At 47.6% G+C, this 25,895-nt stretch overlaps 1 protein-coding gene across 1 annotated transcript in view; it reads left to right on the top strand.

Annotated features, from left to right (window-relative positions):
* Positions 1-25,895, top strand: part of DNAH12 (dynein axonemal heavy chain 12) — a 3,791,933-nt gene that overhangs the window by 3,093,338 nt on the left and 672,700 nt on the right. The window contains exon 61 of the mRNA XM_069643677.1: positions 22,260-22,418. Within this exon, the coding sequence (XP_069499778.1) occupies positions 22,260-22,418 (159 nt within the window). The remainder of the gene's footprint in view (positions 1-22,259; positions 22,419-25,895) is intronic.

Raw genomic sequence — 25,895 nt, 5'->3', positions numbered from 1 at the left:
AAAGCCTCAAGCAAAGAGGGGGATCAAATCCCCCTCAATTGTTGCATTAAATGTATCTTAATGTAGGCGTAATCATATCATAAACTATTTTATAAAATTGAACCGTAAATTCTTATAGTGCTAGGGCCTTCTCAGAAAGGCATTTGCTTTATAGCCAAAGTAAATATTTTCTCTGTCAAAGAGACATACAGTATTTCAAGTAACCCTAATGACCTATGGTATTCTTTAAATTTGCTTTAAATAGATATTGGGGGTCATTACAAGTCTGGCGGTCTGGAAACACTGTGCCGGTAACACTGATTACCAGCACGGTTTCTGGACCCGTCGCAGTATGACCCGCGGTGCCGGTAACAAAGTTGCCGGTAACATGGGCGACTGTGCAACCATAGCCGACAGCACCGTGAACTGTAAGACCAGGAATCCCGAATGCCGTGCCGGAAACAACAGCGCAACAGTACCAAGGCTGCATTACAACTGCTGTTTACACTGAAACACTGGCAACAAAATGCTGGTGTTACAGTGAAAACCGCGACAGGAACACTAGCGGCGCACAGCAGGCGTTAAGCAGACTCGGGTGTGCAACAACAGCCCCTAGGTGGCCCTAATCAGCTCAGCTGCACACCTTGAGCACTGTGAACGTTCAAAAGGACCACACCCACGCCCCACACACCTTCCAACACAACCATGCTGCCACTCGCAGTAACAGTCATGGAGATGGAGGCTTTGCATGCAGGGATGCACATCTATGAGCAGGAGTTGCAAGAGGCTGACAGGCAGAGGAGGGGAAGGAGGATGGTGATGGCAATGCAGAGGAACAATGGGCAGCAGGTAGCGCCTTGCAGGCAACTACCCATACCTTGCATAAGGGCCACACCCTGAACCCTGACTGACAGGCAGATACATACACTGTATCGTCTGGACAGGGAGACCATCTGCAGCATAGTTGACCTAATTCAGGACGACATTCAGAGCCTAATTGGCATCCTGACTGCCATACCCACCTTGGTGAAGGTGGTGTCCGTGCTGCATTTTCTGGCCACCGGCTCATACCATCACACTGTCGTGGAGCTGCACAGGATTTTCCAGCCCAGTTTCTCCAAGGTGCTAGTGCAGGTCCTGGATGCCCTCCTGCATCATGTGTCCAAGCACATTGCCCTCCCCACAACACCGGCCCAGGTGAATGCCACCAACATACGTTTCCATACCCTGGCAGGCACACCCAATGTACTTGGTGCACTGAACGTCCCTGACATTGAGCTGGGGCCAGACATGCCATTGAGGAGGTATATCGTAACCTGAAACTATTCCACTCGATGAACATACAGTTTGTGTGTGATGTGGACCTCATCATTACACACTGCTGTGCATGTTTCCCTGGATCCACCCATGACTCCATGGTGCTGTGTAAGTGCACGCTGCCATGGTACATGGCGCGGCACAGGGGAGAGCGAACCTGGGTGTTGGGTGTGTGAAAGTACCGACTCACAGAACACATATCATGTGCACTGGGGAATGGGAGGAGGTTTATCCACTGTCACCAGTGCAGTAAATGCATGTACACAAACTGCATGCATGAGCGGCAGGGCATGGTTGGCATGTGGAAAATGTGTAAATGGAAGGACACACCATCACAATTTGGGCAGAGATGGACAGACACATGACATGCACCACAGGTACCATAATGCATCACACCCCTGTCACCTACTTCAGCATGTCCACACTGTGCACATCCCCCTGTCTGCGTACAACCATGTGAGTCTAATCACAGTAACCTCCCATCCAGCAGAGAGTGTCACAGCGTGCAGCAAGGTGATTTTCCTGTGGCAAGCGCACATACCCATATGCATGTTACTGGAATCTGAACAAATGAAGGACTATAGAATAATGAATGGGAGAGATGACCGATAATCATAATGAGATAAACTATTGAACATGGTGCCCTTTTTCAAAAAAGGAGAGGTGTGTGGCGGATTAAGGGTAATGGGCAGGGTGGGGGTCAGTTGGGTGGGGGTTGCAGAGGTCCCCCCAATATAAATGAATAATACATGCATAGGGTAATTTGTGCCCTTCGGTATGTCTTGCAGTAATCCCATGTGATACCAGACCCACATACACACATGGCTGCTTTGCCTCAACCACCCCAATGACTGTGCCCCTCTTGTGCCCCTCCCATGCAGGTGATTCTGGATACCCGCTGCTGCCATGGCTCATGACACCAGTCAGGCATGCACAGACCCACCAGGAGAATGTATACAACCTAGCGCACATCAGGACAAGATGCACCATAGAGCAGACCTTCAGACTCCTGAAGTCAAGGTTCCGCTGCCTAAGTCGATCAGGGGGGGAGGGCACTGATGAACAGTCCTGTGAAAGTGTGCAAGATCATCCTAGCCTGTGCCATGTTACACAACATGTGCATCAGGAGTAACATCTCCCTGACCCTGGACATTGACATGCCTCCAGCAGACATAGATGACGGCATTGATACTGAAGCTGAGGTGCCATTGCCCCATCGCAAGAATGACGGGGACGGGCGTGAAGCCTGCTGTTAACTAATTAGGACTTTTTTTCTATGCACAGAGCACAAGCACACGGCCTACGCCACAAACCACATGAATGTCCAGTGATGTATAACAATGCAACACTCAGTGCATTGTGAAATGTTTACATAACAGTGAACTGGTGAACCAACACCTCCTCCTCTACTATGCCTCCCCGCTCCTCCTCCCCAACTTGTGCAACATTGTAATTACCCTAGTGCACGATTGTCACAAACTACATGTATCCGGGGTTCAATTACGTGGCTTCTTGCCACATGGCGACCCTTTTGCTGCGGGTCAGACAGGTGCATGGACCGGTGCCTTGGGCTGCTCTGCTGGGAGCTCACAGGTGTCTCGGCGGTGGATAGTGTGTCTGTACTGGCTGCCTGCCGGTTCTCAAGTGCTGCACCCAGGGCCATAGTACGATTCTCTGCCATGGCTGAGATGGCACGGCAATTCTGCTGGGTGCCGTCCTCCACAGACTCGCGCATGAGTTGCATTTCCTCCCGCATGAGGGTGGACTGTTGGAGGTGCTTGTGCACTAGCCCGGCCATCTCCAGATGTCGCTTCTCCATGTGGCGAAGCCTTACGTCCATATTCCTGAGGCTGTGAAAGGCTGGTGGTGTCGGGCTATGCAGGTGATGAGGGCTGATGCCAGGACGTTTCCTATACCTGGACCTCTGAGGTGCTGTCTGTGGTGTCATCTGCGTCCAGGCAAACATCCTCATTGCTGGTGGAACCCATGTCCATAGGTGCCTGGCGCAGAGGTGAAGATTGACTCCCAAAATTTGCTGCTGCTGTGGTTACCTGTGTAGGTGCAGCTGTGGTGGTAGGCTGGGTTGGTGCAGCTTTGGTGGTAGGCCGGGTTGGCGCAGCTGTGGTGGTTACCTGTATAGGTGCAGCTGTGGTGGTTGCCTGGGTGGGGGCAGCTGCCTGTGTGTCATCCATGACAGTGGTGGGGCATTATGTCTTTCTGTGCCTCCTAAGTGGAGTTTGGCCAGATGTGTTGTGGCCACCTCCTTCGCTGTCCGGGGACGTGCCTGTGTGGCAAGGAAAGAGCATGCGGTCAGTGGAGTATGTGGAACCATGTGGGCCTGCATCATGCTGTTCAGTTGGTGTTACATTCAATGCCTGGCCCTCACGCGTGCAGTCCTGGCATGCATATGTGCTATGGCAAATATTCGCAAGTTGGACAGGTCTGTGATTTGGACCTATGCAGCCATACTGGGACTTGTGATATGCCCATCATACATGTGCAGGGCATGCTTCCGCGCTCCGGAGGGCAGGCTGTGGATACGAGTACGGGAGTGGGCATAGTGAAAGGGGGATACACAAGGGGCTGTTCACATTTTGATTTCTGCGACGGGGCAGGTGCAAGGACCGCAGGGGGAGAGTACACTGCAGGTGATGGGGTGGGCATGTCCCTGCCTAGTCCAGGGCAGGGTGTCCATGGGCAGGTGACTGTGTGGTGTGCTGGTGGGGATGAGGCCTCCATGTCAACATCATAGTGTTACACATGGGGGTCGGCCCACAGACATCCTGGTGTGTGGGGCCAGTTGCCATGGTGTGTGTCTGTGTCATCACTGGGGGCTGGTGCTGGGTTCCAGGTCCGGGAAGGGAGAACTGTGACTGACCTGGGGGTCCCATATGAATGACAGGATGACTAATCAGGATGTGCATGGGCATCGGAAAGGGAGGCGTAGGAACGGATGAGGGTGGCCGGTTGCAGTCGTCAGGCCCATTGCCGACCAGTGCTTCATGGCCATTTGGATTAGGGTGGTTGGTGGGGTGGGGGAGGGTGCCTCTGGGATGGTGGCAACTGGTGGATGGTCATGGAATTGTTGGTTGCTGGTACACTGAAATCAGGATGTGGGCCTTCCCCTTCTTGCATGGTTCTGGACAGGGGATGGTCAGCAGTCCATGTCGCATGATGTGCAGTCAGGCGTGGAGGGGATGGGGTGGCTGTGAGGGTGTGGATATGAGGGTGGGCAGTGTGTCATCAGCTGTGGGGCATGCGTGATACGTGGGGGGCATGGGACATGTGTAGGTCCTCCTGTGTTAATTGCCAGCGCAGGTACAGTGCGCATGTGCTGAGTGGTGCGTTTCTGTGTGTGATGGTGTATGTGTCTGTGCACACTTGGTCACCTGGTATGGATGGTGTGACAGGGTTGGTGGTGGCCTGTGGAGGTGCTGTTGGACTTTTACTCACCGCCCTCTGCTTCTGCTCCGGCTCCAGCCTCCAACGATCCGGTTCCCTCTATTCCTTCTAGATGCAGCACAGTGCTGCATGTATCCTCCCAGGACACGAGTTTTATGGGTGATGCCGTTCCACCGCCTGACCCTATGTACTCCATTCTGTGCGGTGCCATCAGGTGACTCACTCACAGGCAGAGGTCGTCCCACCGCTTGTGGCAGGCACGTCCACTGCGGCGGATGGGACCCACAGCTGATATCTTCTCTCCACCTCTAGCCTTGTGACGGCCTTGCGTTGCTGGCTGGTGCACCTGCAAAGAGCAGAGAACAGGACCCCTGCATTGTCGACTATGGCGCCGGTGAGGATGGACTTGGGTCACCCTGGATTTCACCTATCCAGACATGTTGCCAGTGTTTGGGGAACTGGATGGCAACAGGAAGTGGTGGATTTTAAATGGATTGTGCTTCCCAAAATGGCACCGCCTAACTTCCAGCTTCTGCAATGTTGTTGTTCCGGTGATGAAAACACCATCAGCGGTGTTTCCTATATGAACGTGACGGTAGCAGTGCAACTGGTGTTGTGCGTTAAGGTGTCGATGTCAACAGTTGGGTTTTCATGGTGATTCCGTGGTTCCGGTATCACCGTTTTCATCATGCCGGGATACACGTGCTCATGCACTTGGAATCGGTCAGTGATCCAGTGATTGCGGAGAACGGAAGCAGGGCCACCATCACCACAGAATCACCAGGAACTTACCAGCTAACTTGTAATGAACCCCCTTGTCATTCCTCTGATACAAATTACCATACAACTCATTAAATGCCCCTGCAACTTCCTTGTTCTGCTCCTCCTCCTTGAACCAGGTCCTATACACCCTACTCTGTGCTAAGCCCTTTGTTTTTGTGTCAACTTAATCGCCTTTTTCATTGTAATGTTGTTTGTAAGAAAACACATTTTCTTACAAATCTTTACTCTTTGAAGGTATTTAAACTCATCTTTGACTCTTTTTATTTTCACTGTCAAAGCTAACTCAACCTCAGATGATCCAATCTTTGTTTCTAACACACTAAATGTACAATTTAAACTTTCTTTGTGCATCCTTTTCATCTCAATTAAGACACTGCTCAGACATGCAAAAATATCAGCCACGGGAAAAGGGTGTTTATAGAGCATTAGAATCAAACATACTGAAAAACTGTTTGGCAGTACAAACTAGGTAATTCCTACAGTTTTCCGGTAGATTTGGATGAATGCTTACCATCCGCCCAAGACATTTGCCTGTAGTCATGAGGTGCAGGTGCTGCCTTACACTTGGCAGCCTAGGCCTATGAGGGCCACAGAGCAGTGGTGCTGTCAGCCAGCACTTACACCAGCAGGAAAGGCAGCCTCAAACCACCAGCAGTGGCAGTGGTTTGCCTCACAGTCCCAGAATGGGGACTCAACCCTGGGCCATGTGGCTCATACACCCCAGCCGTGCCTGCATCCATGTTCTCTTTAACCAATAGAGGTTGTCCTGGGCAGCTGGCATTGGCTAGTATTTCTGCTCTTACTTTGACAGGGCCCTAGCAGGCCCTGCCTCAAGTTGATATTCTGGCATCATATAGTAGCTCCGCACCTCAAGGTCCTGCAAGCAGGACCAGATGGGAGCTAGTGCATGATACCTAGCTGGCCTTATCATGGGCTTGGTTCCCCAGTTGGCTCATTACAATGGGTTACAAGATAGGCATTCAGTCAGTGTGTGTGGAGACTGAACACCTAGTCAGGGTGCTAGCTTCCCACCCGCCCATAATTTCTTACTCAGATGAAATTCTTACTCGTCAATGCTGAGTGGAGAGTGGAGCCTGCACTGACCACACCTATTCCCATAGCTACTAGATCACAAACACTCCCCTCTGTCATATCAGTCTTCATTGATACATCATAATTCTATATAATGAATCCATTATGAAGTCAGCTGAGTATAGCCACTGGGTTATATTTAGCTGCATTTTGAATATGGCCTATGTAAGGAAGTCCTTGTATCAACAGTAAGACAGACACAAGTTACCACAGTCAAGGGTGTTTATTTAACTTTAACAAGGGTGTGATAAATGCCTATCTGATCTTAAATCTACAGAAGGGAGCAAGCTACGACCATCAAATAATACTAATGCAGTCCTAGTGGAGTCTCGTCAAAATAAAACGGCCTATACTAAAAACCTATTGCCAATCCGTACTGCTAAATATAAATAGTGTGGGGTAGTGGTCACGAAAAAGAAAGAAGTGTTCACAAAATGATGTCCGGATGTTCAGGCCATTAGCCTCCCTTCCCCACGTTTTCAGCATAGGGCAAGGCGGTTCACTCAGGCAAAGCACACACTCTGGCTTCTTTGGCACGGAGATTCAGTTGCATTACCAGCATCAGGGCCTTCTGTGTTCCCAAAGTCTCTTTGCTTCAAAGTCTCTTGACTCAGAGGGCCTGATGTACCAAAAAAACCCACAAAGTTCCTTTCCTTTTATAAGTACACAATTCAGGGGATTCACCCTGGATACCCCTCCGCCAGGCTCAGATCTCTTTTATATAGCAATCGATATTGTGGACCCCCCTCTTCCGGGTTCAGACCCCCTATTTACTATGTTCAGAGAATATTCTTTCTCGGGTGACTCACTGTTCACCCAGGATCCCCCTCAGCCGGGCTCAGAGCCTTCCTTTCGCACAATTAGTTTCCTTTAGCCGGGCTCGGACCAATTTCAGTTTGCACTAAACTATCAAAGACCTTTGAATGTGCACAGGGTTTAGCTTGACACGTTGCAGGAACACTTTGATCTCAAAATTCCCTTTTCACAGTTGCCAACCAGTTGGATACCTAACAGACCTTCGAATGACCACCCATGTGGCGCCGGACCACTCTGTCTACGGTATCTTTCTTGGCCTCCAAAGTTCAGTCACTCCTCTGGTTTTCATTTATTTTCACATCGCTCGTCACGTTTCACACACACTTTTCTTTAGATTTCTTCATACATTGTTGCCGCTTGCAACCTTGGTTTTAACACAGGCTGGTCTGGTATCACTCTCCCCGTCTCACCAGCTGTGCTGTCTTTACTGGCGCTGCTTTGTTGCAGGAGCCAAGTACCACAGCGGTAAACGATCCTCCCTGCCTGGGTTATCGATGCAGGAGAGCCCTGGGTACCTCTGACACACAATGCAGGTTTCTTCAGCTTTAGTCCCAGGTCTTAGGTTTCTTATTTTCCAAGGCTCACAAAGGTAATGGTCTGAAAAGGTCAAGGGCACTTCCCTCCTTGCAACCCTTTCTGGTCTCGCCGTCGTTTCTCCTCGTATTAAACTGCCCTTTTGGAATAGCTGTTTCCTCGCATGCTTTGCCTTGCTCAGAGTGTTCTTTCGTGCTCCACCTTTTATCCGTGTGGGGAAGTGTGATGGAAGTCAGGTGTGTGTAATGATCAGTAATTGCCTGTCCTTGCCTGACCTTTTGTATTGGGACATGTCAGGTATACGGTTCTGGTGTAGTCTGTTTTTGCTAATGGTGAGCTGTCTGTGAGAAAGTGTTTGTGTCAGGAAAGGTGTGGGGGGGGTTAAGTTCCTAAGTATCCGACCTGGTAGGATGGGGAAAAGGTGTCACAGGGAAGGGGATACCGCGTCTCACCATAGTGTGTTCCACTCCCGCTCCCTGAAGATCCCTCATCCAGGTGATCCTCCCGCACTGGTCCACCGCCAGAAACTGGGTCCAAAAGCGATGGCCGTGTCCTGGCCACCTGGATGACAGACCCCAGGGGACTAGCGGGTGAGACACCTTCTGGTTTCTCACACCACTGAGTTAAATTCAGCTGCACTTGGAATATAGCCACTGTTTTGACTTTAACTGCACTTTAAATTCGCCCCACTTAAATTCTTCTGCATTTCGAGTAGAGCCACTGTGTTAAAATGTAGCTTCATGTTTGAATATAGCCACTGTATAGAACTTAGCCCCGATTTGAACTCACCCATCTAAATCTAGCTGCATTGAGATTATAGCCCTGTTTAAATGCAGCTCCATTTTTTTAGTATAGCCTTTATGTTATATTTAGCTGCATTCTGAGTATAGCCACTGAGTTACATTCAGCAGCATTTTTGAGTATATTGTAAGGGTGCAGAAGGAAGGCTTGGACACAACAGAGATATATTTGTGGCTATAAACTTTTTTTAACCAATAGAAAAGTTGGAAAAATGCTTCTTTATCCCTAAATTCTAGGGGGTTTCCCTGCATCAAAGGAAACTAAAGAATAGGTCAGGATGTCAAAACAAAATGTCTGTTACCGTCGTGTCCCAAAACCCTACACTACTGCCCCAAACACAAATAACCTAAATCAACTGTGTAGGGTTGGTTTCTTCCAAAATTAAGTGTTCATGATACCTTTTTCCACCAGAAAAGTCCCCTTCTGGTTCTACTTTCCTTTTCTTTGGGGTTTTAAAGAGCCTGTATCTTCTCAGGGAAATGCAACTGTATTTTATATCTTCAAAACAGTCTCTCTTGTCTTCAGGGTCCTCGACCCTCTTATTCTGAGACTATCTTTTTTTTTTAAATAAAACATTTTATTGTTTTTTTAGTAACATAAAACATACAGCCCCACACAGTGGGGTAAACACAACTTCCTTTACCCGCCCGCCAATAGTTCCCCGTGTGTTTTCCTGTTAATGAGCCTCCAGACATTCTCTAAGCATGCCTCGACACACTGCTCCCGTCATGACACACAGTCTGGCATACTAGGAAGTCCTTGGGCTGTAGTTCAATTTGGCATTATGGGTTATTTTGAATGCGCATCTTCCCAGTTCTGCCATATTCTCTGGGCTTTCTCTGGGCACCCTCTGGCAGTGTAGACCCTTTTTTTCCATTGCGACGCAGATGGACACATCCGTAATCCATTGTTCATAGCTCGGTGGCCTCTCGGAGCCCTATAGTTGCGCTATATTCCTTTTCAATATTGCGGTGGTGGTGCATAAAAACGCCTTTTCGTATCTTGTTAAATCAATATCTTCCTCTATTCCCAATAGTAGTTGTTTTGGGCTTACAAGTATTCTCCTTCCCATCACCCTTGACAGTTCATTGCAACATTGCTGCCAGTATTGTTGAATGACAGCAGATTCCCACAGTATATGGTAGTAGGACCCCTCCTCCCTCCTACATCTCAGACAGTTTGGGATAGTGGTCTTTCCCCAGTTGTATAGTGCGACTCTTGGATAATAGATTCTATGTAATATCTTCAATTGAATTAATCTAAGTCTGGAGGAGATAGTCGATTCTCTAGGGTACATTAGTGCGGTTACCCATTCTTCTGGAAGTGTCGCCTACCTCTTTCCCACTTGGCTTTCAGGCCCACCAGTTCTTTTGTGGCAAAGGAGTTTATGGCGCTGTACATAGTGGACGTGACTTTATGTGTAAGCATTTCTGGGAATACATTGCGTTCCAACGGGGAGTAGTCAGGCACATCAATCAATTCCGGAAGATGAGCCTGCAGTGCATGTTTGAATTGCATATAATGGTATTGCTCGTTAGGTGGGAGTGCGAAGGTGTCGGCTAGTTCTGCAAATTATCTTATCTCATTCTCTTTTATTTCATCTCCGATCTTCGTGATGCTCTAGTTGGGTACATGCTTGCCACTTAGGGAGTTTGTTCACTTCCGGGAGGTGTCTGTTGTTCCACAGAGGTTGTGCTAGGGTTAATCTCTTGTCCCAACCTAAGTATTTGTGTGTCTGTCCAGACCAGGGTTATGTGGGACAACATGGATGGGGTGGGAGATTGAGCTTTTTCCCCGTAAAGGAGGGACATGACAGGCCTTTCTTGTGTATCGGGATCCTGTATTTTATTGTGTGGCAGAGTAATGTCTCCATGCATTTTGTCGTTGACTATTGCCATTTCACTGGCCCAATAATAGGTTTGCAGCCAGGGGAGTCCAATCCCACCCTCCCATATGGATCTTTGTAGGGTAGTAAGTGCTAGACGTGGGTGACCCCCTTTCCACAACAACTTCCTAAGCGTTTGGTCTATCCTATGGAACTCGCTGGGTGCGATGGGTAGCGGTGCATTTTGTAATATGTAGAGAAAGCGGGGGGAGAGCCATCATTTTGAAGAGTGCGGCGCATCCTAGCAGCGTGAGCGGTAAGGACATCCAGTGGCGGACATCTTCCTTGAACCTGGTCGTTATCGGGTGGAGGTTTTTTTCCATGTAATCTGACAGCTTATGTGTAATTAATACACCTAGATACCTGAATTGACCTCTTTCAATCCGGTAAGGGCATTCATCTGGTATGGCATTCTCTATCTCCTTTACTGGAAACATGGATTTTGACCAGTTGACATGAAGTCTGCTGAACCTGCCATAACTCTCTAGTAGACGTGTCACTACAGGACAGGAAACACGTGGGTTCGCTAGGTATATTAGCAGGTCATCTGCATATAGGGACACCCTATCTTCCCAGCCGTCTGGCCACCTGAAACCGTTCCATGTTTGTGTGGACCTTAATAGGATCGCTAACGGTTCAATTGCTAACGCAAAGATCAGGGCTGATAGGGGACAGCCTTGTCTCGTGCCCTTACCCAGCTGGAAGGGTTTTGAAGTGTACCCGTTCACTTTTGTTACTGCTACCGCGTGGTGGTATAGTAGCTTGACCCAGCTCATGAAGTGTGGGCCTATACCCATAATAAGCTTTTTCAAAATCTATGGACAATAAGGCCAGATAGTTTTGTAGTCTAGGTATTTTTTCCATTGCTGTGTGCAGTCTATATATATTTTGCCTGGTGGATCTCTGTGGCATAAACCCACATTGGTCTGGCTGCACAAGTTTGTGTATGACTTGCTGCAGTCGTTTAGCCAGTATCTTCGCAAGTATTTTGGCTTCACAGTTTATAAGCGAAATGGGTCTATAGGAACTGCACTGGTCAGGTGGTTTATCTGCCTTTGGTAAAACTATTATCGTGGCTTTCCTGAGGTCTGGAGGGAGGCTACCCTGTGAGTATGAGTGTTGAAACAGGCACAGTAGTTGTGGGGAGATTACGTCTGCGCCTATCTTTTTCCATGTTTCAACAGGAACACCATTCGGGCCTGGGGTTTTCCCTGATTGGAGTTCTGACATTGCCTGAGTCACCTCTTCCTCAGTAATGTCCTGTTCTAGTAAGTCAGCTTGCTGCCCATCTAGGGTAGGGAAGGTGATTTCGTCTAGAATGTCGGTCGGTGGCGGTGCGGACGCTGCACTGGATAGCTCAGCATAATACTTTGCGAATCCCTCCGCTATGTCATGATCTGTTATTAGTGGCTCAGGTCCATCCGTTGTTAGCTTCCTGACCTGGGTGAGGCCTAGGTACCTATGTTCTAGCCATGCCAGTATTTTCCCTGCCTTGTCCCCTGTTTCGTATACTCTCGCTCGCATTGCTTCGTGCGCCTGTTTTGCGTTGTCTAGGGCTATGTGTTGTAATTGTTTTTGTGCCAGTTGTAACGCTCGTTGCGTCTCTGGCTGGTCATAGGTTAGGTGCTTAACCTCTCCATTGCGTACCTTTTCTTCAGCTGCATGTAACATTTCGAGATGTTTCTTCCTGTGAGCTGTAGTCCAGGCTATGATTTCACCTCTTAGTACCGTCTTCAGCGCTTCCCAAAGTGTTGAAGGGCTAGCTACAGAATCTGTGTTTATTTCAAGGTATGTTTCAGTGGCCTTCTTTATGTGTTCCACCAGTTCCGGAAACCCTAGGTAGTAACCATTCAATCTCCAACTGGGTGGGGGGATTGTTCTGTCGATTCTAATCGTTATCATATGTGGGGAGTGATCCGAAATACCTCTAGGGAATAGTTGGGCTTCACATACTTCATGTATATTACTGAGCGGTAGGAAAAAATAGTCTAGTCTGGATAGTGAGGTGTGTGCTCCTAAGTGATACGAGTATTCTCTTGTGTTGGGATGTAGTGTTCTCCATACATCTTGTAATCCCAGTGCGTTAGTGAATGTGGCCAGTTTAGTACGTATGTCTGGGTTCCTGGATCGTACGTGCGACCTATCCAGGTCTATGCTCATGACTTCATTGAAGTCCCCTCCAAGCAACATGAGGGCTTCAGGGTTGTTTGCAATTAAGGGCGTTATGTCATTCAACAGGGGGGTTAGTAGATTAGGTGGCACATATACAGCGGTCATAGATATAGCACGTTCCCAGAGGGTCCCTGTCGTGTGAACAAACCTGCCTCCTTGGTCTTGGGTGACCGCATTGGGGCTATAGGGAAGTCTTTTGTGTACCAGGATTAATACCCCATGTGACCCCATGGTGAAACCGCGTGGAAGGCTTGCCGGTAGTTCGAACGTCTAAACAATGTGCACCTTGTGCCCGCCAGATGTGTCTCTGTTAGGAAGGCTACATCCGGGGAGTGGCGGTTCAGTGCTTGTAGAACTAATCACCTCTTAATGCTATTTCCAAGCCCATTTACGTTCCATGTCATCACCCGAATGGTTCTACTTTTAGTTACGTTGGTGACTTGTGCCATGTGATCTGTGTATATGTGTGATTGGTATGTTGCATTTCCAGAGATATTTCATGGTCAAACAGTCTGGAAAGAGTTCGAACTTGCTGGCACCTTGGTATATTATGTGTCAAAACATGCTTGTTCCTTTGGTTTACTAGATTCAATCTCAAGAGGCATATTACTACACGCGTATCGGCCTTGGTGCGGTTTTCGACATCTAAACAACGAATAAGAACATTATCTCCAACTCCTGCCTCCCCATACTCCACCCCCAACTGAAGCATCTGTCGACCTAACATAAACTTTAAAACAGTCAAACCTTTCCTAAACTTTATTCCATATGCACCCGCTCAACTGTAGCCGGGATCTGCAGTTCGTGCGAAGCTTGAGTTGGGCAGCGTAGCACCCCTTTACGGTGCCCTGGGTTTGTTACCTTGGTTGGGGGGCGGCTGCTGGAATGGCCGCCAGCCTTAATATGACGAATGTTTTGGTATACGTTGTGGAGCACGGGCTCCGTCGCTTCATTATGCAGTGTTTTGGTCGTTTTTCAGTAGCTGTTGCAACTCTTTATGCGTTTCCTGGGTTCGGGTTCTCCATTTGTTGCTGCTGCGGCTCCATGTCCGGTGGGTGTTCAGGAGGTGGTCTATAGCGATCTTCTCTCCTTCTCCTTTCAGCGCTCCAGTCGCATCTATATGCCTCTCGGACCAGTTCCATGCCTCCTTGGGATCTGTGAAATGCACCGATGTGCCCTTATGGTAAATCTTTAGCTGGGCAGGAAAGATTAGCCCATATTTGACACCCATTGAGTGCAGGTGTTTCTTGAGTGGATCAAATGACTGGCGAGCCTTTTGTACTTCTCTAGTAAAGTCTGGGAAGAAGGCGATTTTTGATCCGTTGTATGTGATTGCCCCTTTTGACCTCGCCAGCTGTAACACTGTATCCCTGTCCCTATAATTTAGGAATCCCGCAATGACTGTGCGTGGCGGTGCCCCAGGGATGATTTTGCCGGTTGGAATGCGATGGGCCCGTTCAATGGAAAAGAATTTAGAGAAGGACTGTGCGTCGTATGTGTCCACCAGCCATTCCTCGAGGAATAGTTCCATACAGTCCCCCTCTGCCTTCTCGGGAAGGCCTAGTATGCGAATGTTATTTCGCCTGATCTGCCTTCACCATCATCTACTCTTGCCTCCAGGAGCTTGATGCGTGCCATCATGTTGGGCATATTACAGTTTATCCCTCGTAGATTGTCTTCGGTTTCAGAGATCCGCGCCTCTGCGTCCCCAGTGCGTGAGGTCAACTTTTGCAGGTCATGCCTTAGCAGGGACACATCCGCACCAATACTATCCATCTTCTTCTCCATTGAGGTCCTGGAGCTGGCGATGGCGCTCATTATATCTCTGAGGGAGATGTCTTCCTCCATGCAGCCTGATTCAGATATTAGTGGCCGCTCCGGGGAGCGGGACGATGGCGTTGTAGCATACTGTTCAATTCTACTTTGCGTAGCGGTTTTCCTGGGTTTATCCTTCCCCATTTCCGGATATCCGGGGTGGTATCGGTGAAGGTTTATCCCCCGCAAGGAGGGAGAAGACAGCGATAGAGTGAGAGGGCAGATGGGGTTGTTGAGCCAGGGGTGATCCACCAGGTGAGTAGCCTCCTCGTGCAGCTGTTCCGGAGATTGCTACTATTTGCAGGGTGTCGTCTATATCTATGCTTGCCGTAGTGTGCACTCCATCTCCCCGCTTGGAGTGCTATGCTTTGTTCTGCATTGTTATCCGCTGACGGGAGGAACTATGTACTTCTTGTCCCTGCCCCATGGATATGCACAGGGTGGTAATGTGCCGATGTCTTAATCCCAGTGGATATATAAGTGTTTTTTTCTGTGTTTATATCATGGGGTTGCCGGTTCCCCGGGTGTTCTTGCATGGCAAAACTGCGGACACTGCAGTGCCCCTGTCCCCGCGTGGTTATGCGGATGTTGCTTGTACAATTCCTCGGGCAGTTGCTATGGTTTGGTAGGTTACCGCCGTCGTTCCCAGCCTCCAGGCGCCCAGGAACGAAGCCCCCAGAGACAGTACAGTTTCAGGGTCCCTGTAGCGCCCACCCACCTGTGCACTGGTCTCACCCCGCTTGGGTAATGGAATGTTTGTGGGATTGGTTCCCCAGGTAGTAGGTGGCAGCAGGTGTCTCAGTTTGGTAGGTCCTCGATGCTGTGCCCAGCTACTCGGGCGAGGATTCTGGGAGCAGCGCGGGCTCAGGGACCTAAACAGCACTTACTGCTGCCGTTCACAGGTGACCGCTGGCTGAGAGGGACTGCTGACAGGGGACCGCTTCATGCATGGTGTGCGGTTGCTGCACAATTTTCCGAGTCCACTCGCAGTAACAGGGACGGTCCCTCAGGGCGGGGGAGTCCTCCGCTGTATCTGCCGTCGCACGGTGGGTCCCGCGGGATCTTACATAGTTTGAGACGGGGCCCGTTCACCTAACGTTAGAGTCGGGAGACTCTTCCTGCACAGTCTTTTGGGCAAGGGGATCAGAGTCCAGGGCCTGTCCTTACTGGGTTCCGCAATATTCGCTCGTCAGGCAGTCTGCCCGCAGACGCTCAACGCAATGCGGAGCGCCCGCGGCCACTCAGGGGTGGGGGAGAGCAGGGAGCAGGAGCCACAGCTCGATTCTTCACTGACAGTCGAGCGACTCCTTTGGTTGTTGTTGCACCCTGACAGTGCGTTGCTCCGTGCGAGGAGGTAGCGGTGGCAGTTCACGGGCTCTGGGATATACAGAGTCGTCGGATTCGCGTTCAACAGTCCCGGTGGCCATCTTGGATTCTCGATCGCCGCCGTCACTCCGTTCTTCGTCGGCTGATTGCTTTATATTTAGCAGTCGTTTTCACACTGCAACCCTCGGACGTGAGAGCAGTGATATTCCGATGCACAAAACACATTTTTTCACCTCATGGGCAGCGGTATTACTGGCAGGATATTACAGGATACGGTCGGCGGCCATGGGAGCACCGAAAACTCACATCTTCATGCCACGGTCGCTGGCCACGCCCCCCTCAGACTATCTTTTGGGGGCGATACCAAGACTCACGATGGATGAACATAATAGCTTGGTTCACTCTCCTGCCAAGAGTTTATCTCATGGACTCTCTTTGTATCTTTCAGGGTCGCAGACACTCTTATTCTTTGGCTTTCATATGTGTGCGGGTCCCAGACTTGCAATGTTCTTTTGCAATTACTTGGTTTACTCTATTGCCAAGCATGTGCTCCTTTCTGTAGCATATCTGCTTTGTTCAGGTCCCAGATCCCCTTTGTCTCTTAATCTTATGTGGCTATGGGTCCCAGACTCGCAGTTTAATGTTACAATAGGTTGGTTTACTCTCCTGCCAAGCATATGCTCCCTTCTGCACTTTGCCATCTTCTTTTGGGGTCTCAGACCCTCTCACTCTCTTGTCTTCATATGGGTGCAGGTCCCATATTCGCACGGCATAGGTCCAATAGCATGGTTTACATTCCTACCAAGCGTATGCTCGCTTCTGCACTCTATCGACTTCTCCCGGGGTCCAAGGCCCTCTCACTCTCTTGTTATTCAACACCTTCCACTTTGCCCGCGTACCTGTTTCTCTGGTACGTGTCTTCCAGGCAACAGTGCTTCCTTCTGGGGCCGCGGGAGCACTCGGTTGCTTGCTTCGGTTGGCGTCGGCCCCGCAGGTCAGTTTATCTTCGGTTTCCCTGCCAGTTTCTTCTACCTTCGCGTGACAGGGCTTCACTTCCCAGCGGATTCCCAGGCTTTGTGACACCCAGTGGTTTGTTTGGGCCGTTTACAACTAAGGTCCTCCTCCGTCTGCGTTTTGACTCCTGCTCGGCTCTGCTCCATGCACAGAGTCTCCTGCTTCAGTTCCAAGTACGCTGGGTCAGTGTATGCCCAGCTTCCTCGCTCAAGGACTGCTCTCCCCATCTTGCTTTCTCTCTGCGTTTTTGTATTTCTCTGGGCCAATCAAATACAATGACACTAGACCATTCGTTCCAGTTCTATGGAGTAATCATCAAAATCCTATTTCTCTTTTTCTTCACAGTAGTGATGGTAGAGCTACATGGGAAGCATTCCGTTTTTCCAGGGTTATTAGTCAGCTCGATCATATTAAGTGGTTTAGCCTTACAATAACAGATATTAGCACTGCTAGGAGAAAGTGAGGGAACTCTTGATTTGGGTAAGGAGGAGGGTTTACTAAGGCGGTGGTATACAGTGGTCTCTGAGAATGGTCGTCCTTAATCCCACAAGGGGCTTCCTCTCACATGTGATACTCCCCTCATGCACCACCCCCAGATAGACTATAGAACTGTGGACGCACAGCCCTGAACCCATGGGAAAGGTCTACCCCTAGGGGAGAAGGCACGACATCCTCAGATTCGGCACAATATCCACTCAGTTAAATTCAGCTGCAGTTTGAGTTCAGCCAGTGAGTTAAATTCAGCTGTATCTACGAAACCAAGAAATCAGGCAGGAGCCACGGGTATGTATCACACTCCATACACTACTTAGACACATCACACAACACCTCTGCCATAAGAAAGCAGCTATCGCCCATGACAGAAATTCGGTCGAGCTGGATACATAGTGAGTCTCCTGTACTCGCTTACTTTCCAGACTACCTCACAGCAACCATCCACATGCCAGCTCGACATGGGTAGCTAGCAGGGACTTGACCACCCCTACATACCTTCGTATTGGCTAAAATGCACACACGCATTCCAAACTCATCTGACAAATTTCCCATACCTTGGACTTCGGTCCCCTGAGCGTGCATATCTGCAGCGCTTTGAGGACATACCAATGGGAAAAGGCGCTATACAAATGACAATTACATTACATTATATCCTCATTTTTTTCTGTTGTGCTACTCCCCTCATCAAAAGACCTAAAATATTTGCTTCTGCAGTGTCCCACACTAGCGTTGGCTGGACCACCTCCATCTAATTTACTTCAAAGAACATTTGATTCCCTTTGTAAAGTGTATTTATTGGGTCTTTCAACAACAAGTTGTTACATTGCCAATTACCATTAATATTCTCAGTCGTAGGAAGATCTAAAGAGATTATCATCATATCCTTGTTGGACTCCTCTATTGCTCGGATCACTACCTCCTTTAGTAAGCGTGCTTGCTTGTTTTCACTTGCAAGGTATCATCAATATAGGAGTGATGTTTATGGGGATTTTCAAAGAAAGCATGACCCCCATTTCTTTGATTTGTTTTAGTTCCCCGTTTTTCCATATTTCCATTTTCTGGATTCATTGTTGGAATTTGGAGGAGTAGGTCCTTCTTTGGTGGCATCAGTCACAAAATCCTATTGGGCAGCCCCCTGGAAGGCTCCCACTAATTTGTGGTGATTACCACTGACTCATCTCTGAATGGATGGTGTGCTACCTTAGAGCAGAGTTCAGTCCATGGCTTATTGTCAAGGTAGGACCTTTCCATTCACATCACCATTCTGGAACTCCAATCCATCTTCAAGTCAATGAAATCATTCCTTTCACAGGTCCAGGACAGGGTGGTGCTGATCCAGGCAGACAGCATAACCTCAATGTTTTATGCCAACAAGCAGGAAGGCACAAGATTCCCTGATCTTTGTCAACTATCAGTACTTCTGTAGGAGTCGGCCGTAGCGCACAACAACTTTCTGGTAGTGACTCACCTACCAGGGGAGAAAAAGACAGGGTGAGCAGACAATGGGGAACCATGAGTGGGAGCTCAATCCATCCAGACTGCAGGAGGCCTTTGCTCTCTGGCGTTCTCCAGTATCGGAGCAAGTGGACTCATTTCTGCCTTTTAGAAAGGAACTTAAACCCTCTTACCTGACAGCTGCATGATGTTTTATCTTTCTTGTGGAATTCCGAGGGACACTTGAAGAACTTACTTTGCTTGCACAGGTTAGAACAGAAATGCAGACAAGCTCTTTCTCTCCTCAGCAAGTCCCATAGTGAAAAGACATCTAGAAGATTTGCGTCAACTTTTACCTCACCTGGTTGGGACCTCAATGTGGTTCTTTTTGATTGATTGATAGATATTTTATTTCTATCGCGCTCGTACACAAGTGTTTCAGAGCGCGACAAGGCAAGGGAGGGGAACAGGGGAGAACAAAACAGCGATTTTACTAGGCCCAGTGACATTGAGAACGTGCAAGTGCATGGGAGAGGGGTGAGGGGGAAAGTACATGGAAGGGGGGAGAGGTGGAAAGTGCGAAGCAGAGGAGAAACAGATAAATAACAATAAATAAATAATAAAGGCAACAAACGGTAATGCAGCCAGCAATTTGCAAGTGCTAGGTTTAAGGCAGCAGACAGGATAGGTCTGATAAGTGCAGGAAGATACAGACCCCAGTGCAAGGGGTGGCCCGGAGGCGGTGCGGGAGGGTGGCAGGATGAGAAGGTACCTGGGCCCAAAAGACAGAGGGTGGCCAGGTGCACAGTGCCAAGAGAGAACAGATCAGCAGGGGAGAGAGGGAGCGAAGACAGAAGAAAAAGAGGAAGGTCTTGAGGTGCGTCCGGAACCGGAGATGGTTCTCCTCAAGTTTTAGAGTGGCAGGGAGGCTGTTCGAGAGGGAGGCCCCAGCTGAAGACAGAGATCTACCCCCAGCTCGTTTCTTAGAAAAGCGACTGACCCTGAGTGAGTTGGAGGTAGATCACACATTAGATCACAAACCATTCAAAACTATGCCGTCAAGTTAGTAACATAGAAGACAGTGCTTCTGGTTGCTCTCACTTTGGCCAGAAAGGTCAGTGAAATACAGGGTTGGACTGGGGCATAAAACTGTTTCGGGCACCAAAAAAAAGCATCCCAGAGTTGCAAATGGCAATTCATTCCTTTTGTGACAGACCTATTGAGTAGTACCCAAGGGAGAGCTTTTTGATAAAATGTGATGCAAATTGTGCATTTTACAGAATATGTATTCAGTAACACTGGTTAAAACAACCAGCCGTCATGGTGAAGTAACTTATCAATCTGGCCCGCATTGGCCAAAAAAGTGCCCCACTTTGACCAAAAAAATGGGGCCACACTAGAAATTTTAGCTTTTGTTCTGTCATTACCCTAAATAATCATAGCCCAGTCTGAGCCTAGTGAAATATGCTTTTTCAGCTTTGGACCCTTTTTCCTTGTTCCACAGGGAAAAGGCAGTGTTGCAGACACATCCCTCATTCCTTCCAAAGTTTTTCTAGTCTTTATAAATTAATCAAATTAATCAGAAGGTGTCTCTCATGACCTTCTTTCCATAGCCAACTTTGAAGGCCATTGGAAACCCTTCATTGTTTGAATGTTAGAAAGGCACCAAAGTTATTTTGCAAGTTGGAAGCTTTATTCATGATATTTAGTGGTTCCTCTCCAGGCCGTCAATCAACGAAAGTGTCTATTGCTCTCTCTGCATTATACAGGCATTACTGCATGGATTCTAGCTTTTGATCTGATACAAACAGTACTAAGAAATATTTTCTTCTGGGGTAGTTCAGGTACTCCTCCCAAGAAATGTATGTGTTACGAAATCGCCTATACAATATGGAGGGAAGGGTATGGGAGGTAGGAGTAAGAAAAGGTTAGTCACTGCATTGAGTTGGTTACTCCTAGGCCATTGTCCCCTTTCCTCCATACAAGCCTCCCTCTAGCACCCATAACTTTGTCAGAACCGGCAAGTGAAAAAGGTAGGACTGACGTGTTGTGACAGAGGGTGTGAGGTGGAGCCACACTCCGTGACCTTGCCCACACACACCTTTGAAAATGAAAGTGGCACTGGCATGTACTCTTGTGGTGCAAAAGACTCTGATCCTTTCCCCAATGGGTATAAGCCCATACAGTATGGAGGAAAGGGGACTATAGACTAGAGATACAGTAGTCACTATGGTGTGAACATTTTTGTTTTCTACTCAATGTTGTGTGTACAATATGGTTACAATCTCCGTTACTTTTCCTGAGCATCAGGGGTTTCACCACCATTACATCATTGTGACTTCTAGTGTCCATACACTTGCCTCCAGTAATGGTCCAGTTCTTGTTGTCACCCTCCCCTCATCACTCTTCTTTGCATCCCGCTCTCACATTCACTTTACATTGCCCCCTGACCTACTTGCACCTGCAGGTGTTCTAGTCTCATCCTTGTTGCTGTTGCTTAGCAACTCCATATTAGACATTTACTGATTCTGCACAGCCTTTATCTGCACAAATTCCGCAATTAAAAAACAAAACAGTTTAAGCTTTACATTTGTGTGTCACTTTGTTGATCTGTTTGGAAAATGTACAGTACAGTAAGTGCACCTCATACACATCCTTTCAAGAAGCATTACTTCTCTGGTGTATACATTCTAGAAAACTAACTTGCCTCCATTATCTGCTACCCTCCCTGTTTCAGGCAATCCCCCTATTTAAATCTTTGGTAGGCAACTGAAGGGATGGCAAGAAGCTCACACTGTGATTTTGGTTAGCTCTGTTCCTCTGTTCAATGTGAATATGATGCTGGCAGTATTAAAAATACACAGACAGTATATTAAATACTTCATGTTGTAATGACTACCATCAACCTGAATTGTGGGTTATTCACCTCATGCAGTATTTTGAAAATGCTGAATACAGTAAGAACTGCAGAATAATCATTTTGTGATCACCCAGACAGTTACTAGCCCATCATTTTTCCAGCACTTCAAAGGATGCTTGTCTCGCAAGCAAAGGAATGCACTCGGATGTAGTCCAAAACACCTGGCGAGCCAAAGGTTGCAGACCTCTGCACTGCACACAGCTGAACGAAGTCCCAGAGAAAAAGATGCAAGGGAGGGGATGAAACAGTTTTGCTAATTTTATAAGCCCCTAACAAATTACCAATAAATGGGGGTGGGATGTGAGCATTCTAAGCCATGACATGTCTATTATTGCAGTTGTATTGCTTGTCTGGTGTTAGTTATTTTAATTGCATTATCCAATAGATTGATGTGTTTAGTAGAAAAAATATCTTTCTTTATTGCAAATGTACATTAAAATAAGCCTATGTTTTGTGCACTTTGTTTGAATCTAGGGACAGGAAAGAAATTGAATATCAGGAATTCATGTTTTTGTTGACCGGGGGAGTTGGACTCCAGAACAAGCTCCAGAATCCAGATTCTTCTTGGCTTCCAGATAAGAGCTGGGATGAGATCTGCCGGGCAAGTGACTTAGCGTCATTGAAAGGAGTGAGGTGAGGTATAGTATTATTAGTTCCTTAAGATTGAGGCGTGTTTGCTGTAGTTTTGAAATACTTCTTGCCAAGTGTCTGAAGCCATCCATTGCTGTTATATCATTATTTAATGTGAGTCATGCATAGTAATCTTCTGGAACGCAAATACACAGGAGGATGCCACCTCTGAAATTCTTTTTTTGAGGTTATCATGACTTCAACTAAATGTTGAAGGCTACTAAGTAAGATGCCCCCACAATCCGTTCCCATATTCTTTCGAAAGCCAAACCGATTAACACTCAGAACGTTGTTATTTTTACACCACTCTTCTAGATGTTCTAACACCATAGCAGCAAATACCTCTGGATCTACATCCATTAGTGTGATTAGATGGTGAAGATTTATCCCCCTTCTTCAAGATGGGAATTACATATGAAGTCCTCCATGACGGAGGAGTCGCCCTGTTCACCACAATATCCCTAAACAATACTGTTAACCTTTTTGGCCACTGAGAGGGATTCTGTTTGAAGATCACATTAGCAATTAAATTAGGACCACATGCCCTTGAGGGCTTTTCCCTAATAATCATTTGCTCAACAGCATCCTCTGATATCTTTAAATCCCAATTACTTTGAGTGGCATCTGTTTCTGTCTTGCTATCTGGCAGGATTACCTGCTTATACAACTCCCGAAAATGGGTGTCCCAAGTTTGCTCTGGTATAGGGTTTGCTTGTGAAACAAATTGGATCACCTCCAGACCATTGACTAAGCACCAAAAGTTAGAGGCGCTCTGCTTCTTTAGTGATTGCAATATAGCCTCCCCATCTCTTTGATAGATCAGATGACCTTTCAGTCAGTTGTTTTTTTATTTCTGTTGTAATCGTTTTACCCCCGATATTATATCAGTTTTCTTTGTGGTAGTTAGTTTAAGCTCATGACTATCCTTGGGAGATTGTCTTTTCATATTTCTAACCTGAGTATCAAATTTATGGCGATGAACTCTAATGCTATTGGGTTTCTTAGAAGTATGTGGCATGAGATCCAATACTGAGTGAAGATTAGGTACACATGTTGATAAAGAGTATGAAACCATTTTGGTCACATAAGTGCCACCCTCATAATCCTTCAGAACTAATAAAGTAAATTTCTCTGTTATTCCCATGTATGATCAGCCTATTTCTCCTCACATTTACAGTTGGGAAATTAGAGAAATATTCTGTTTGCCTTAAATTATTCAGAATCTCCAATTGTATAGTGAACATGGTATGTGGATCTCCTAGAGCTATTTTAACGTAACGATGCCCATGTCACAGCAGGAAAAACAGGATAGTGAATCAAATAACACAAAAGTATTCCTGTTGTAGGATTGCTCTAATGAATTTTGAATATTATTCCTTAGTTCATATGAGTGTCCTATTTTGACACCCAAATAACACACAATCAATGTTCAAAATGATTTGAAATAAACACATCTCACATCTCGAGAAATCTGAAAAAGTAGGTTAACTTTATGAAAAGAGACAAAGGAGGTGAAGTTAATTAAATCAATAAATTGGTAAAAATCCAATGCACTGTTACAAGAAAAGGGGGGTCTCGTGAGTCATCTTCCTCGACACAGTGGTTTGTCGCCTACCACTACTGAAGATAACCCTAAAAGAGAGTGCTTCAGCACTCCTTTTCCTTGGTACAGTGGTTGGTAGCATACCACTACTGAAGATACATTTAGGTGAGGCTTTGCCAGTCTGTATACTTGCACCTATTTTGCCCCTATAATGTCTGAATGCCTGATGTAGCCCCCGTAACATGAGGTGAGGCTTTACTAGTCTTTATACCTGCACCTATTTTGCCACTATGATGTTTGCATGCCTGATGATGCCCCCCGTAACATGAGGTGAGGCTTTGCCAGTCTGTATACTTGCACCTATTTACCTATTTTGCCCCTTTGATGTCTGCATGCCTGATGTAGCCCCCCGTAAGCTGAGGTGAGGCTTTGCCAGTCTGTATACTTGCACCTATTTTGTCCCTCTGATGTCTGCATGCGTGTTGTAGCCCCCTGTAACATGAGGTCAGGCATGTCAGTGTCTGCTTTCCCCAACCGCCACAACCCTGTAATCCCAATGTGTGTCCTATGAATTGTAACAAGCACTTACTGTAACTAGCGCCTAGATGCCTCAGGGCTTTGTGCGCTGAAATAAATAATAGAGAGTGCCTCAGAAGTCATCTTCCTCAGCACAGTGGTTGGTCACATACCACGGCTGAAGATAACCATTATAAAGAATGCCTCAGGAGTCATCTTCCTCGGTACAGTGGTTGGTCGCCTACCAATAATAAAGATAACCATAATAGAATCCCGATACATCCAACTCTCTCTCCCTAAATACCTCCCTGCTAGAGCCCTTCGGTCTTCTAGCTGTAACTCTCTGCAGATCAGACATTACTCCAAACAGAGAGTGAGGGTAGAGATCTCTCCTCCGCAGGAGCCTCCCTCTGGAATGGTCTCCCTGCCCCTCTCAGGCTTCAGCCGGATCTCTTTAAGTTCTAGAAGCTCCTCAAGACCCTTCTTTTCTCTTCTTACTTCCCTCTCCCCCGCTCCTGCTAACACCCCCTTCTCGAGCAGTGACTGGCTGCCTGGTTCCCTCTGAGTTCTACAGGGCACAGCCCCCCCCCTGCACAGTTCCACCCCCTCCTCGCACTTAGCATGTGGACCCTCACCCCCTGCACCCTGTGCAATCCGTGGCACTTGCCCTCCTGGTCTCTCAGGAGGGCGAGTGCCAGATATAAAGGTGGAAGTGGTTACACCCTCATGCCTCCTAGCCCTTTGCATTTCACAGAGACCTGCATACTCCCCCTCTCCCACGCACTTCTTGTTACTGCCCTTGCACGATCTGAATGTCACAATGCCTAGTAGGACTGTTATTGTTATCTTTCTCCCTTGTCCCCTCCACCTTTTTTGTCTTGTTGCACCCTTAAACACCATTGTTGTATAGGTGCCTTACAAATATCCAATAAAAGGAGTCCTCCTCGGTGCAGTGGTTGGTTTCAAACCATTGTTGAAGCAGACAGTAAGAGAAACTATATTGCAAGCCAAATTTCTCATGGCAGGAGAGTGGACCAGGTCTGCCCAAACCAAGTCACAGAGTGGTACGAGTCTGGGACCCTCACCCACAAGAAAAGGAAATTACAAAGCATTCCCTGCATCGTAATACTTGGCAGGAGAGTATACCAAGTACTCCTGGCGGAAGAAGAGACACCTGAGTCTCGGACCCTCATAACAATTGGTTCTTTGCTTTATGAGAAAAGCAAGGAGAAGGGAGTCATTCCCCCTGGTGTTGTGAACTATGCAGGGAAAGGCTAGGGGAAGGGAGGCATTCCTCCTGGTGTTTTGAACTGTAAAGTAGAGCCCGAGAAAGGCATAGGGAAGGGAGTCATTCACCCTGGTGTTGTGAACTGTAACATATAGTGTAAGGAAGACCATGGGAAGGGAGGCATTCTCTCTGG

Source organism: Ambystoma mexicanum, chromosome 2p (genome assembly GCF_040938575.1).
Source record: "Ambystoma mexicanum isolate Mex_15411 chromosome 2p, UKY_AmexF1_1, whole genome shotgun sequence".
NCBI lineage: Eukaryota > Metazoa > Chordata > Amphibia > Caudata > Ambystomatidae > Ambystoma > Ambystoma mexicanum.
This window is presented reverse-complemented; position numbering and strand designations above follow the sequence as displayed.